The 13605-nt window shown below is 33.6% G+C and overlaps 1 protein-coding gene across 1 annotated transcript in view; it reads left to right on the top strand.

The window, feature by feature from the left end:
- The window catches only part of Ostn (osteocrin), a 44812-nt gene that overhangs the window by 24168 nt on the left and 7039 nt on the right, over nt 1-13605 (top strand). The window contains exon 4 of the mRNA XM_046457799.2: nt 11421-11517. Coding sequence (XP_046313755.1) covers nt 11421-11505 — 85 coding nt within the window. The 3' untranslated portion in view covers nt 11506-11517. The remainder of the gene's footprint in view (nt 1-11420; nt 11518-13605) is intronic.

Genomic DNA, 13605 nt, shown 5'->3' with positions numbered 1-13605 from the left:
CTTTCTACAGCTACCTAAATCTCATTATTTGATCCCAGTGCTGGTGGTTTTGTTCCGAATGCCTGTTTAGTTATCTCATTCCTGGGACAATACTTCAGAAGCCAATATTATTTCTCTTCTGCATCATCATCATCAGCAGCAGCAGCATTAATTTAATAGCAGTCTGTTTAAAATTTAATTACCAGTTTTGAGATAGAATTCTGAAAGTCAAAAGTAAACTTCTGCTGAGTGAAGTAGCATTTCCTTTCATCATTCTAAAAATCACACTGTTGATTATGAAGGAACCAACTGGTTCCCTCCTCCATGTGCAGGAGCTCTAATTAGGCTTCTTCTACCTGTATTCACTTCCTCCCAGGGGAATAGCCTCTTCTTTGATTGGTCAGGTTGGGAGGAGTAGTTGAGTATGTTCAGCTCATACGCTTCCTTCCTGTTTTTATTAGATAGCAATGACTAGTTATGTCAATCTGTCTAATCCAGGCAGAATATATAAGGAAGGCCTTTGAAATGTAGATGTGAATTCATTTTCTACATTCAGTTTTGTCAGTAATAAAAATGGCATGTTGGTTTCTAGATAGATAGATAGATAGATAGATAGATAGATAGATAGATAGATAGATAAATCTTATTTCCCTATTACTTCTAGATGTAGACTTGGTAGGAGGGAGAAGGCATTATGTAATAGCTAGTTAAAACCACCTTATCACTCAGATTTAATATGATCCTTCATTCTAACATTCTGGAATTTGAATTTGAAAACCTATCTTTCTGTGTACTTTTGATTATTTCCTTCTCATCCCTCACAGGGCCTTGCTGAGTACTTAATTTTAGGTTTTTCACATGGCAGTCCTTCCAAGCTCCTATAGTTAATTATCATTCCTACTCTTTCTTTTTCTTTTATTTTATACTCGAATTTTAAATTACAGTAACCACAATTGCAAGATTCAGGGGTGACTATCTGGCTTATTGTTTCCACATGCTCCCTAAGTTTTTCCTGGAACCCCTAAATTGGTGTGTGATTGCTTGAGAATCTCATGGTAATAAATATCAATTGTAGTGAAACAAATTATCCAAAATTGAGCAGCTTAAGAAAACAACAAGCATTATAATTTTCAAACCGTTTTGGTGCATTAACAATTCAAAAAAAAAAAAAAAAAAAAACTTGCTGGGTGCTTCTGATTCAGGCTCTCCAAGGTTACAGTGAAGATGTTAACCAGGGCCTCAGCACCTGAGGCTCTGCTGGAGCTGAAGTATCCATTTCCAAAATGGGTTGGCAGCTAGGAGTCCCAGTTCCTCACTGGCTATTTTCAAGGCCTTAGTTCTTTGCTATGAAAACCTCTTTATAGGGTTGTTGGAGTGTACTTAGGAAATGGCTGCTGGTTTCCCCCCCACACCCTCCAGGCATTCATTCGACACAGCAAAGCAAGAGGTGCAGCAGCTTCCTCGCTTTCACATGGTTTTTCCACAAGATCCTTGGTGACAAGTCAGCTCTGCCCCATGTGGAAGGAGAATATTTTTTTTTTTTTTTTTGCTTTGAAACCATAGAAACTTTATAGGCATTACAATAATTACTATAGCACTTTTGTGGGCTTACTCCCCCCCAACTTCTCTCAGATAATACTTTTTTCTTATATTTTGGTCAATATGTATTAATAGTACATATAATAGGGTTCATTATGATATTTCAACACAAGCCTCCAGTATGCAATTATAAAATCCAACATCTCTTCATCTGCTCACCACTACCCTTTCCAACTTCTAGGCAACATTCACGCTGACATTTTTTAGGTTCCACATGTGAGAGAGAACATGCAGTAGTTGTCTTTTTGTTTCTGGCCTATTTCACTTAACATAATGTCCTCTAGTTCCACCCATTTTGCTGCAAATGACAGGAATCATTCTTCTTTATGGATGAATAATATTCCATTGTGTGTGTAGACCACATTTTCTCTATCAATTTATCTGTTGATAAGCACCCAGTTTGATTCCATAGCTCATTAGCTTGTCTCTTGAACTAATTTTTTTTTCATGCTTCATCATACAGAGATATAATCAAGGTGAAAATGATGCTAAGTACAACACTAAGCCCCACACACTGGATATTTTAAAGCTATTCTTAGCATGCAAGCTTTTTTTTTTTTTTTTTTTTTTTTTCGCTTTTCTTTTTTTTTTTTTTTTTTTATTTTATTTTTTTTTATTGTTGGTTGTTCAAAACATTACATAGTTCTTGATATATCCGAGAGGGGAGGCAGCGCTTTCAGTACCTCCTCAACAAAGAGTGGAAGGAGAATATATAATGGCAGAATTATTGGGGGCCACAGCCTGGCTGCTGTACTCATAGACACTTAATAATTCATCTCCCTGTTTTACTAATCCAAATTACATCCTCAGTTAACTGTTACTATTTCTTCCCCTTTTGCATAATACTGAATATGGGTGGAGCTGTATGACTTTCTTCATAGAGGCCTAGTATTTTATTGCCTCTTTAAAATAGAGCAGCAAATCTGACTATTGTTTTGAAGGAACATTCTCCATGCTCTGGTTCCAAGTTTCTTTCCCCAGGAACTTAAAACCATAAACAGAATAAGTAAAACTTGTTGTTGTGTCCAACAGTTGGAGGAAAAAGGTTTTAAGTACACATGAATCAACCTTTACACATGAAATTAATGAACTGCTAGTCTGGAAAATAAACCTTTACAAATTGTGGAGGCATGGTTTTCACAAAGAACAAGTTCTCAAACCATGATGCAATTAAATAAATAACAAAAGGAAGACCAAAGAGGAAGGTATAATCCTTTGCCATTTAATGAGACTAGAGCTGTCTGAAGACCAAAACCACATATGTAGAAAACAGGAAAGAAAATTATCAGATATCTTCATTAATGACCACAGGTACCAAATCCCATCTCCTCCCCAGACACACACATACACACATACACACACACACACACACAAAATAACAAAACAAATATAGGAATGTATTTTTAAAAAACAATGCAATATTATTGTTGTAGGGACAAACAAGGCAAGGCACCCAAGACAGCAGGAAACAGTTTTATTTGGCTGCAGCCAGGTTCAGAGGGCACAGCTTTTGCTGTAATCAATCAATCCCCTGAACCCCGAGTTCAGGGAGTTTCAGTGTTTTATACCCAGCATGTAAGGGGAGGGGCTCAGAAGTTCACAGTCTGCAGCAGTTCACATAAAAGCAGCTCTTTCTTTCACTGTTCTGGGCAAGTTAACCCTTCAAGGACAACACCTGAGAAGGGGAGAGCTTCTTCTCTTCTTTCTATCCTCCCCTTGCCAGATGTTACCATGGAGCCCATTTGTAACTTATCTTAAAAATGTAGACATCTCTGTGAAGCCCAGCTCAAGGCCAGAGGCCTTGTTTGCACATTTCTTCAAAGTACTGTACTGGATACGTTTGTGAAAAACTAGTAAGGGGTGCCCAGCACCTGGAGTGCTGGTATCTTCTTGGCCAGTGGCCAAGTAAACAGGGCGACATGAAAACAGGAAGTTTATCTACAATGGACTCTTTTTCTGACAGTCCTAAAAGCAGCCATGGTGAAGAGGGCTTTTCTGTGGAAAAAGGGGGTGCCACTTCATTATCATGTAGGAGTTACCACAAAAAATACTGTATAAGGCTGGTTTATATTAGAAAATCAATAATGGAATTGACAAATCAAAGAAATAAAGGACATCATCCCAATAGATGAAAAAAAGCATTTGATAAAATTCAATATCCATTCCTGAGTGAAATAACCAGTAAATTAATAATAAAAAGAAACTTCATAACAAGGGAAGGAACATCTATTTAAAAAAAAAAAACACCTACTATACATATTCTAAGCTGACACCAATAAAAACAAATCCAACAAACTATAGAAGATTTTTATGGAGAAAATTATTAACAGTTTATTTGAAGGCATTAAAAATAACCTAAATGATAAATGATCTTGAATAATCAGCCTCACTATCATGAAGATTTTGATTCTCTTCAAATTGACTTATATGTTCAATTTCAGTACAATTTCAGTCTATACTGCAATAAAATTTCCAGTAAACATGGCAAGCTGAATCCATTATTAGGATAGAGATGATTATTAGATGAGGTATAAAAATTAAACTAAATATTATTTTCATTAAAAAAACAAGAAAAATCACAGATGGGACAAGATATTTGAATATATATAACTTATAAAGTTTAATATTCAGAGTATTCTAAGCCCTCCTACAAATAAAGACTTAAAATAAAAGCACAATTACAAAAAAACAGATAACAGAGTTAAACAGGCACTTCCAAAATAAACAAATGAAAATGTGAGTAACCTCATTAGTAGTCAGGAAAAGCCAACTAACACCCAAACCATATATGACTACTGATGAATTAGATTGGCAAAATTGAAATTCTCACAATACAATGGTTGTCATAGTTTTGAAATAGTAGGATCTGCCATATATTGCTCTCAGGTGTGTAAATTGGTGCACCTTTGGAAACTGGTCTATAAAATGAAATTAAGTATAAGCATAGCTGGCAATTCTACTTCTGAAAATATACTTTAATCATTAAAATGAACACCAAAGGCATGCATAAGAAAAAATTCAGCAGAACAGTCTGAAGACCAAAAAGAAAATTCCTGAATTTTTTATTCACAGTAGAATGGACAAACCATTGTATATCCCTGTGATGAAATCATATGCAGCAACTATAAATAAAGCAGCTATAGCAACACATGTTAGCACGGACAAGAACATAATGTCTAATCTCAAAATACATAATATTTGTTGAAAGAGAGAAGAGTCATACATGATTCCTTTTTATGATGGACAAAACTTGATTATATTCAGGGCATAAAATGATATTTAATACAATCTATATTGTGAAATGATTGTCAAAATCAAGCTAGCATATCCATTCTTTCACATAGTTACCTTCATATTTGGTAATGAAATACTTAGATCTACTCAATTAGCAAATTTTATGTATATAATACATTATAGTCAAACAATAAACTACCATTTTTAATATTAACATTAGTATTATCAGTACTAGTAATAGTATTAACATATTGTTAATGACTATGTCACCATGCTGTACATTAAGTCTGCAGTACATGACTCATTTTAAGTACAATTCTAGAACTGTCTAAGGTAAATACCAGATTTTTGAAGAATACATACACAGATAATAAGATAAGGAAAAGCAGAGAATGATTAGGCTAAGCTTCAGTCGTCTATATATTACCTCTGGGAAAATGAGCCATGAGAGGGGAGAGGGATGCTGTGGTGATGTCAGAAGTGCGGATAATATTCTATTTCTTATGCTGGTGCTGCAAATAGAAAACTCCTTTTCATTTTCTTTAAACAGATTATAAATAAATTTATAGTATTTTACATGAAGTGATTCTTGATAAAATGTTTAACTGTGCCTTTTTAGAATGTTCAAGTACCTTTAGAAATGGAATTATCCAAGAATATAAATTTTAAAGAAAATCCTATTTAATATTGGAAGTCTATACTTTAGTGTACACTAAACTACATAGTTTAGTCATGTTTAAAAGGGCAGTCTGTAATTACAGTCTGTAATCCCAGCAACCAAGAAGATTGAGGCATGCAAGTTTAAGACGCTCAGCACCCTGTTTCAAAATAAAAAATAAAAAGGACTGGGGATCTAGCTCAGTGGTAAAGTACCCCTGGTTTCAATTTCCAGCACCAAAAGGAAAAATTAAAAAATAATAATTCCCTTTATATTAATTTGATATTCTAAACCTTTAAATTGCTTAAAGAATATTTTAGAATGAAAAACGTGGATTGTTTTAAATGCCTATAGTATAAGCCATGTCATACCACCATTTTGTCACAAGAGGGACTAAATACTCAGAAAGTACAGCTTTCCTTTTTGGTCTTAAGAATATTTCTCTATGGACTGGGGCTGTGGCTCAATGGTGGAGTGCTTGCCTAGCATGTGTGAGGCACTGGGTTTGATTCTCAGCACCTCATACAAATAAATAAATTTTAAAAATAAAGATCCATTGACAACTAAAAAAATTATTCAAAATATTTTTAAAATGCTCTAATATTAATTTTTTACACACTCTATTTTTGTCAGCACATGTGTTTTAGTGTAAAGTACTATTATACTTTTATAATAATAGCAAAATAACTAAATTACCAGTTTACTTCTGAAATGATATAGATTATACAGAAATTCTTTAACTTATTGAACAATTATAATTTCTATTTACTTTTTGAAAAAAAGTTTTTGTTTTTATATAAGCACTAATGTTGAGTAGATGTGTGTGTGTATACATATATAATATGACATATAATATATATTATGTATATATTTTATACATATTTATATTTTATATATTACATAATATATAATATATATTATATTTATATAAACAATTATGTTATATATATGCTTAATTTTAAAATTTATTTTCTATATACCTTTGAGCATTTTCAACCAATCCTAAGTTTGATAAAATAAATCAAGTACTTATGTATCCATTGTTAGTCTCTACTTTACCCACTTGGCTACTTCCTCTGCTCTAAGGAGGCTTAAGCATTTCTGGAAGCTCTTTCAGTGGTCACTATATATGGACAAGGAGAGGTAACTTACTGACACAATTCACCTAACACTTTAGATATTGCTCTTTTTAAAAAAGTGTTTGTGTTTATAAAGGTAGGCTATAAATAGTTTGAAAATCACTGGATTAGACTGGTAGAAAAGAATAATATCAGTTGGAAAGTACAAAATGTTTTCACGTGCGTTAACTCATTAGGTCTTTTCAAGGTGAATTGTGAACTCTGAGAGGTAGCATGTCTTATTCACCACTGTATCCCCGTGCATAGAATAAATCCAAATGCAACTGACTATTACTTAAAAAGTAAATATATTAAATGAATAAACAGCTCCAGAAGATAGAAACAACAAGTATTATCTAAATTTTATCAAAAAAAGGAAGCTGATAATAACGGACGTGCAAAGGATCACATTAGCACTAAGTAAAACAATCAAATTAGAGCCCAAGCCGTCCATTTCCCGGTTCCTAATACTGCTTTGATCAAATCTGGGAAAAGGGAGGGAAGAAAAATTAGGGGGGAAAGGGAATCCAGGAAGGAAGAAAAGAAGAAAGGAAGGGAGGGAAGTTGGGAAAGAGGGAAAAAGCAGGTTTATTTTGCTTTCAGCACTATAAAATCTTCTTTCACAGTCTGATCTCTCAAGGAAAGATCAACTGTAGTAAAGCCTAAAAGAAAAAAATATTATTTCTATTCCTTTTACTTTCATTTTTGAAAAAATATATTGGCAGTAGGGAACAGTACTGTTCTAATTTATATGATTTATGAGAATATCACACTTCTCTTAAAAAGTAAAAATATTTGTTTTTTTTATGACCACTATTCTTAAAGAAGATTTGGGAAATCAGTGTACATGTCATATGAATCTTTGTCCCAGCTGCTATTTCCTTCCCCTTTTGACAGTCCTTTTAACACCTGGGAGGGTTTGTTTTTTCACTTCCTGTTCCTATTTATCAGAGACTACTGGGGACATTCCCTCCCTTCCTGAAGTGGCTTTTGCCCTATTGGTGGTCTCCTGGAGTTACAATGGTGGAATAGTCAGTAAAGGGATTTAGGGTGAAAATTACATCGGCTTAGTATTTTCTATATATTAACCCCATTACACTCAGACATAAGCCCTACATCACATAGAGAGATGTATTTGGTTTTTGATTGCTATGATAAAAAAATTACAACAAAATTATTGATCATCTTAAAATTCTGTAGATCAGACTCCATTATATTCTCACCACCCAACATGTATATAATGCTGGATGACTTTTTCCAGGCTTCTTTCAGCTAGGTCATATGGTCATGTGATCATATGAGTCATAGAATCCATTGCTAGCCAAGAGGTGTCCTATAAAGTTTCTCCTGCAGAGTGCTCTATGCTGTCCTTCTTGCATTGTCTTCCATCTGGACAAAGAGGAGATCTAGATATCCATTGGCTGTTCCTCTTTCCCAGAGTTTCTAAGGGAAAATCTATTTTCTGTTCTTTCAAATTGTTGGCAGAATTCAGTTCCTCATGGTTGCTCAAGTCCCTGTTTCCTTTCCAAAACTTCTAGGGGATGCATCATTCCTTAATGCATGAGCTTTTCCTTCCTCTTCAAAGCCAGCAAATGTGGGCAGTCCTTCTCAGTTTGCTGTTCCTGTCTGACCTAGTTTCCTTTAGTCATCATCTACTTTTAAGGACTTCAGTGACTAGACTGGAAATACTCAGCTACAGTAGCATCATCTTCCCATTTCAAGGTCCTTACACTTAATCCTGTGTGCAAGTGACATATTTGCAGATTCTGGGGATTACCATGTAGACATCTGTGGAAAGCTGATTTTCTGACTACCACAAAGAAAACAACTGCTTAAAGATAGTTTAAAATGCAAAAGAGACATTATTTTCTTTTCACAGCAATTATTTATAATTGTATCAAATGGTTGAAAGCATGACCAACATGCCTAGTTTCTTATAAGTCTTAAACATGCATCTTAAGCTAATTTTATAAATAACAAATTTCCCATTTGGTTAACAAATTGACAAATATATAGTCAATTTGTAATTAAGAAATCCAGAAGTGCAAACAACAGACATCACCTTAAGAAGTAATATTTTGCAGAAATAATGAAGGAAGGTAGGGATGCAGAAATGGTAAAAATGAGCAATAAGTATTTTCCCATACCCAATTAACTGGCCAAATTTTTTCCTAGAAGACAAATCTTATAAGACAATACATATAGTCATGCAGCTAACAAAACCAAAAGCCAACCCAGAATGGAAGATGGATGTGAATCAGCAGAAAACAAAGTTAGATTAGATGAAAATATAATAGTCCTAAATATTATTTGATGGTAATCACATATCAGCTCCCCTGTGTGTTGTTATTATCCTTGTATAGATAGCACAATACACAGCATCAGGCATGTAGAAGGCACTAAATATTAATAACTTACAAATTAATTCTTTTAAATAAATTAAATGATATTTATAGATTTTTATGTGAAAGGTACAACTTTAAAAGTCCCTCATGTTTCGTTTGTTCTCCATGCTTTTCAGAGCTTTTTAATAAATTATTTGCTTCACAGTACCATCAAGACCATCATTAAGAAAAAGTTTGGTCTCAGTAAGACTAAGAGATTTTCCTCTATAATTTGCATTAAATTATCATCACTTCTGAGAATACTTGCCTAAAGGTTTTTGAAAGCAAAGACTATTTCTGTTAAGGTCTATAAACAAGTCAAGATGGCGCCTGGCATTTTGCCAGAGGGAGTGGTTTGTGAAGTAACGCCAAGCAAGCCATTAAGTGTGGAGATTCCTTATTGGTTGACTGATGTATCTAGTTTATGTTAATTAAGATAAGCTGTGTGGAATGTATATATACCCCTCCTGTCCTACAATAAACGGCTCCCACTCCTGCTGTATCAATGTACACAAGTTGCTCGTCACCCCCCGGTTACTTTGCTGCAGCCGGACTGTGGCAATTTCTTATCCATCTAAGTCAGGACAGCCACAGAAACAACCTTATACATAGTAAGGACATAGTAAAGTATAAATCAATTGAATGACTATAGGATAAAACCTCAAAAATGATTGAGGTTTTCATTAATTTTTGGCACTTATGTAGTAGAGATTAACTATATAATGCAAGCAGCAATGAACTAAAGAAGCTATTGAAAATATTCCCCCCAAAAGTCTTTTTTTTCCCACTCTTTAAGATGATGAAAATTGGGCTGGGGTTGTGGCTCAGCGGTGGAGCGCTTGCCTAGCATGAGCAAGGCCCTGGGTTAGATCCTCAGCAACACATAAAAATAAATAAAATGAAGGTTTTGTGTCCAACTACAACTAAAAAAATAAATATTTTAAATAAGATGTTGAAAATTAACTTGAACTATAATGCAATATGTGCCACATCACTGAGATTTTCAAGCAATAAACTGTATTATTACAGTCATTTGCAAAAATATAAAGCAGAAAACCTTGCATTTGGTTGGGGAATAACTTTTCAGATTCTCAGTCCTAAAGTATTCACTAATAATATTTTGATTTTTTTTGATCTAGGTGTTTATTGTACATATCTGTACATGTCTAATATAATTCATTTATAATATTCCTACTTTGAAGTCAACCAAAAGCCATATGTGTATTAGTAACTATTGCAGGGGGTATAACTAGGTATTGAACTCTGGGGCACTTGACCACTGAGCCACATCCTCAGCCCTATTTTGCATTTTATTTAGACACAGGGTCTCACTGAGTTGCTTAGTGCCTCACTGTTGCTGAGGCTGATTTTTAACTCATGACCCTCCTATCTCAGCCTCCAGTGCTACTGGGATTACAGGCATACACCACGGAGCCTGGCTTTTATTAGTAACCTTTTGCTGAGAGGCAAGTCACTTATAGAGACTTCTTAGTTTATCCCACCTATCTCTGTCTTCATTAAGTAAATTCTAGTTTCTCCTCTAATTCCAAGGCTAGAAAGTGAAAGTTACATATTCTAATTTTTGAGCATCTCATGTTAGGATTTTGTTTTGACAGCAATAGATGATGATACTAAAAAAATAAAATTAAAATGCTTAAATATAGTTTTCCTTTTAAAGAGCAAATATTTTAAAATAAAACAAAAGAGCTAACAAAAGAGGAGTTACTGGGAAATGAATTGACCAAATCATATTGTAATATTGTCTGCATGAACAAATATGTAACAATGAATCCCACTACTATAAATGTACCAAATGAAAAGCCAATGTATAGAACATATAAACTGAAAGATGTAATGGGCCTCTTATAATCCTGTGTGGATATTTTCAAACTTCATTTTAATAGGGAGCTTGTTTAAATTTTTCAAACAATATTTAATATCAAGATTATACACACAACCCAGACCACTGCATATAAGGTTTTTCTGGGTGAAGTCTACATGAAGGCATGAAAGGCAAACTTCCTTCCACTCAGCCTTCTTCTCTGCATCCTTTCCTCTCCCACCACCATACTTCCCCAAAGATCTATTCTGAGGCAGAGTTTGGAGAGAACAGTTCAGTTTTCCTCAATAAACAGAAGAATAAAATCTGAAGAGGTCAAGAGATTTACCCACTTAGCAGATCAGTATGCCAATACAACCTGGTTTTTCACTTTGTCTATTTGACTTTGCATATATTAGCTTCTCTAAGCTCAGGTTTCTGGTGTGTAAGATGGATGTGGTTATACTCACTTCCACAGACATTCAGAGTGTGAGAATGGTAACTGGTGAATGTAACTATTTTCTTTATTCCAACTCCCAAAGAAAACCCCCAGATCTGCATGAAATGGAAGCATAAAAGTAATGGTTAATAATGGCAACTTTAGCTTAAAAATATTCTCTTTGTTTCAGGAAAGTAGTAGCTCATCCAAAAAGACGATTTGGCATCCCCATGGATCGGATTGGTAGAAACCGGCTTTCAAATTCTAGAGGCTAATTGATTTCAAGTGTGAGTACAATTTGACTAAGTAGCAATGCATGCAAGTATTTGATTTAACATTTCATGATAGACTAATCCATTCTTGCTTATAAATCACCTTTTTGATTTCTTAGCTCATATATTCACTTTTTCAAGCATTTCTGTATACAATTAGTACATTGATGCTAAGCAATTTAATAGACATTTGGAAAACAGAGGAATGTCTTATATCTTCTTCATCCTAAAATATTATTTTCACAAATTTCTATGTAGTTATTAAATATTAACATGAAAAAGGTTTAAACTTATAATGAACACAATAAATCACCTTCATAAATATGCATAAGTGTATAGTCATCCCTTTGTTATAAAGACCACACATTTTATTGATTATTATCAATGAAGATATTACTAGGATTATGATAATATGGAACATAGGAGAGAGAATGATATAGTAGAAAGAATATAAGTCATGGAATCAAAATACCCTATTCAAATCCTGGTTGTCATTCATTATCTTGTTTCTGTCAGTATACCTTATTTTTATATGTCTTTTATGTTAAACTAGTATAGTGTCATTGTGAAGATTAAATCAGATCTTTGTAGTAAATCTAGAACATGTTGCACACACAATACTTGCGATTAACAACAATTTACATTACCATTCTGAAAATATACTCTGTGTTGAGCCCTACACTTAGTGCTTCACATGCATTTCTTCATTGAATCATTCTGTCCCTTAAAGTAGAACTATTTCTATCTCCAGTATCTTGAGAAGCAGTGCAGAAAATGGAATAAAGGTGCCAGCAAGGGACATCAGGTTTTCTAGTTTCAAATCCTAGGTCATCTACCTGTTAGCTGTAGGACCGACCTTAAATTCTTAAATCTTACTTTATAAAATTAGTATAATAACAATTTCTAACACATAGTATTTTCCTAAGGATAAAAATGAATGGATGCATATTAAGCACTTAGGGTAGTGCCTAACATATAAGTATTTAATAAGGTGTATGATTATTATTATTATTATCATTATTATATAAGCAAGTAGAAAGTTTAGATATATTAATTAAATCACAATGCCATATGGTAATACATGCAGATAGAATTAAAATCCAGGAAACTTAAATCCTGATTTTATATGTCAAACACTTTATTTAATCATATACATTGTGTTTTAAAAACTAAATATTTTTGAATATGAAATCTAGGCAATATATTTTCTCTCAATATGGCTTACGCAGGTTTATCCTTTCTCCCAAACATTTAAGACAACCTATAACTACCTTATCAGTTTCAAGCTAACAAAGAGGTAATTCTGTTTCCTGTTTCTCTTACAATAATCCTCAGATCAATAATGCAGAGTCTCCAAAAGCATGGGTTTTGCCCATTCCCCCCTTAATTTAAATGACCCAATTTTCCTTCTCCTCAAATGCTTTACAGTCACAATAAGAAGTACATATTTTTTATCAGAATGACTTAATTAAAATAAATTTTGTCCACTGGGTATTTGTTGATTAATGATGTTCTACAGTTACTGAATGCCCATAAATATAACCATTTATTGAATACTACCTATTTTTATTTGTTCTAATTAGTTATATATGACAGTATAGTATACATTTTGTCACATCATACATAAATGGAGTATAACTTCTCATTTTTCTGATTGTACATGTTGTAGAATCACACCAGTGGTGTAATCACGAATGTACATAAGATAATAATGTCTGATTCTTTCTACTATAATTCCTACCCCCATATCCCTTCCCCTTCCTATTACCTTTTGAACTGCACTATCTTCAAAACTCAGAATGAACTTTTTCTTCACATCTAGAATATACCAAGTACACTCTTACGAGTTGTTAAAAATCACCACATTAAAGTAGGAAGTAGCTAATTGCTATTAAAAACCAAGTAACTCATGGAATAGGGCCCATGTCCTCCAGTTTCTTAATGTATTAATTGAATGGCACTAGATTAAAACAATTAAATCCAATCAACTTGCCATCCTTGATCGTTACCCATTTTTAAATTTCTGAGTTAAACCAAAACAAGTATGATAAACAAACTGCACAGGAAATACATGTTCATATAAATACTTATATGAAATTCCAG

Source organism: Marmota monax, unplaced genomic scaffold (genome assembly GCF_021218885.2).
Source record: "Marmota monax isolate L192 unplaced genomic scaffold, Marmota_monax_Labrador192_F-V1.1 WCK01_AAM20220418_F8-fsc00052, whole genome shotgun sequence".
Taxonomy (NCBI): Eukaryota; Metazoa; Chordata; class Mammalia; order Rodentia; family Sciuridae; genus Marmota; species Marmota monax.
The sequence above is the reverse complement of the archived record's forward strand: the minus strand, read 5'-3'. Positions and strand labels throughout refer to the sequence as shown.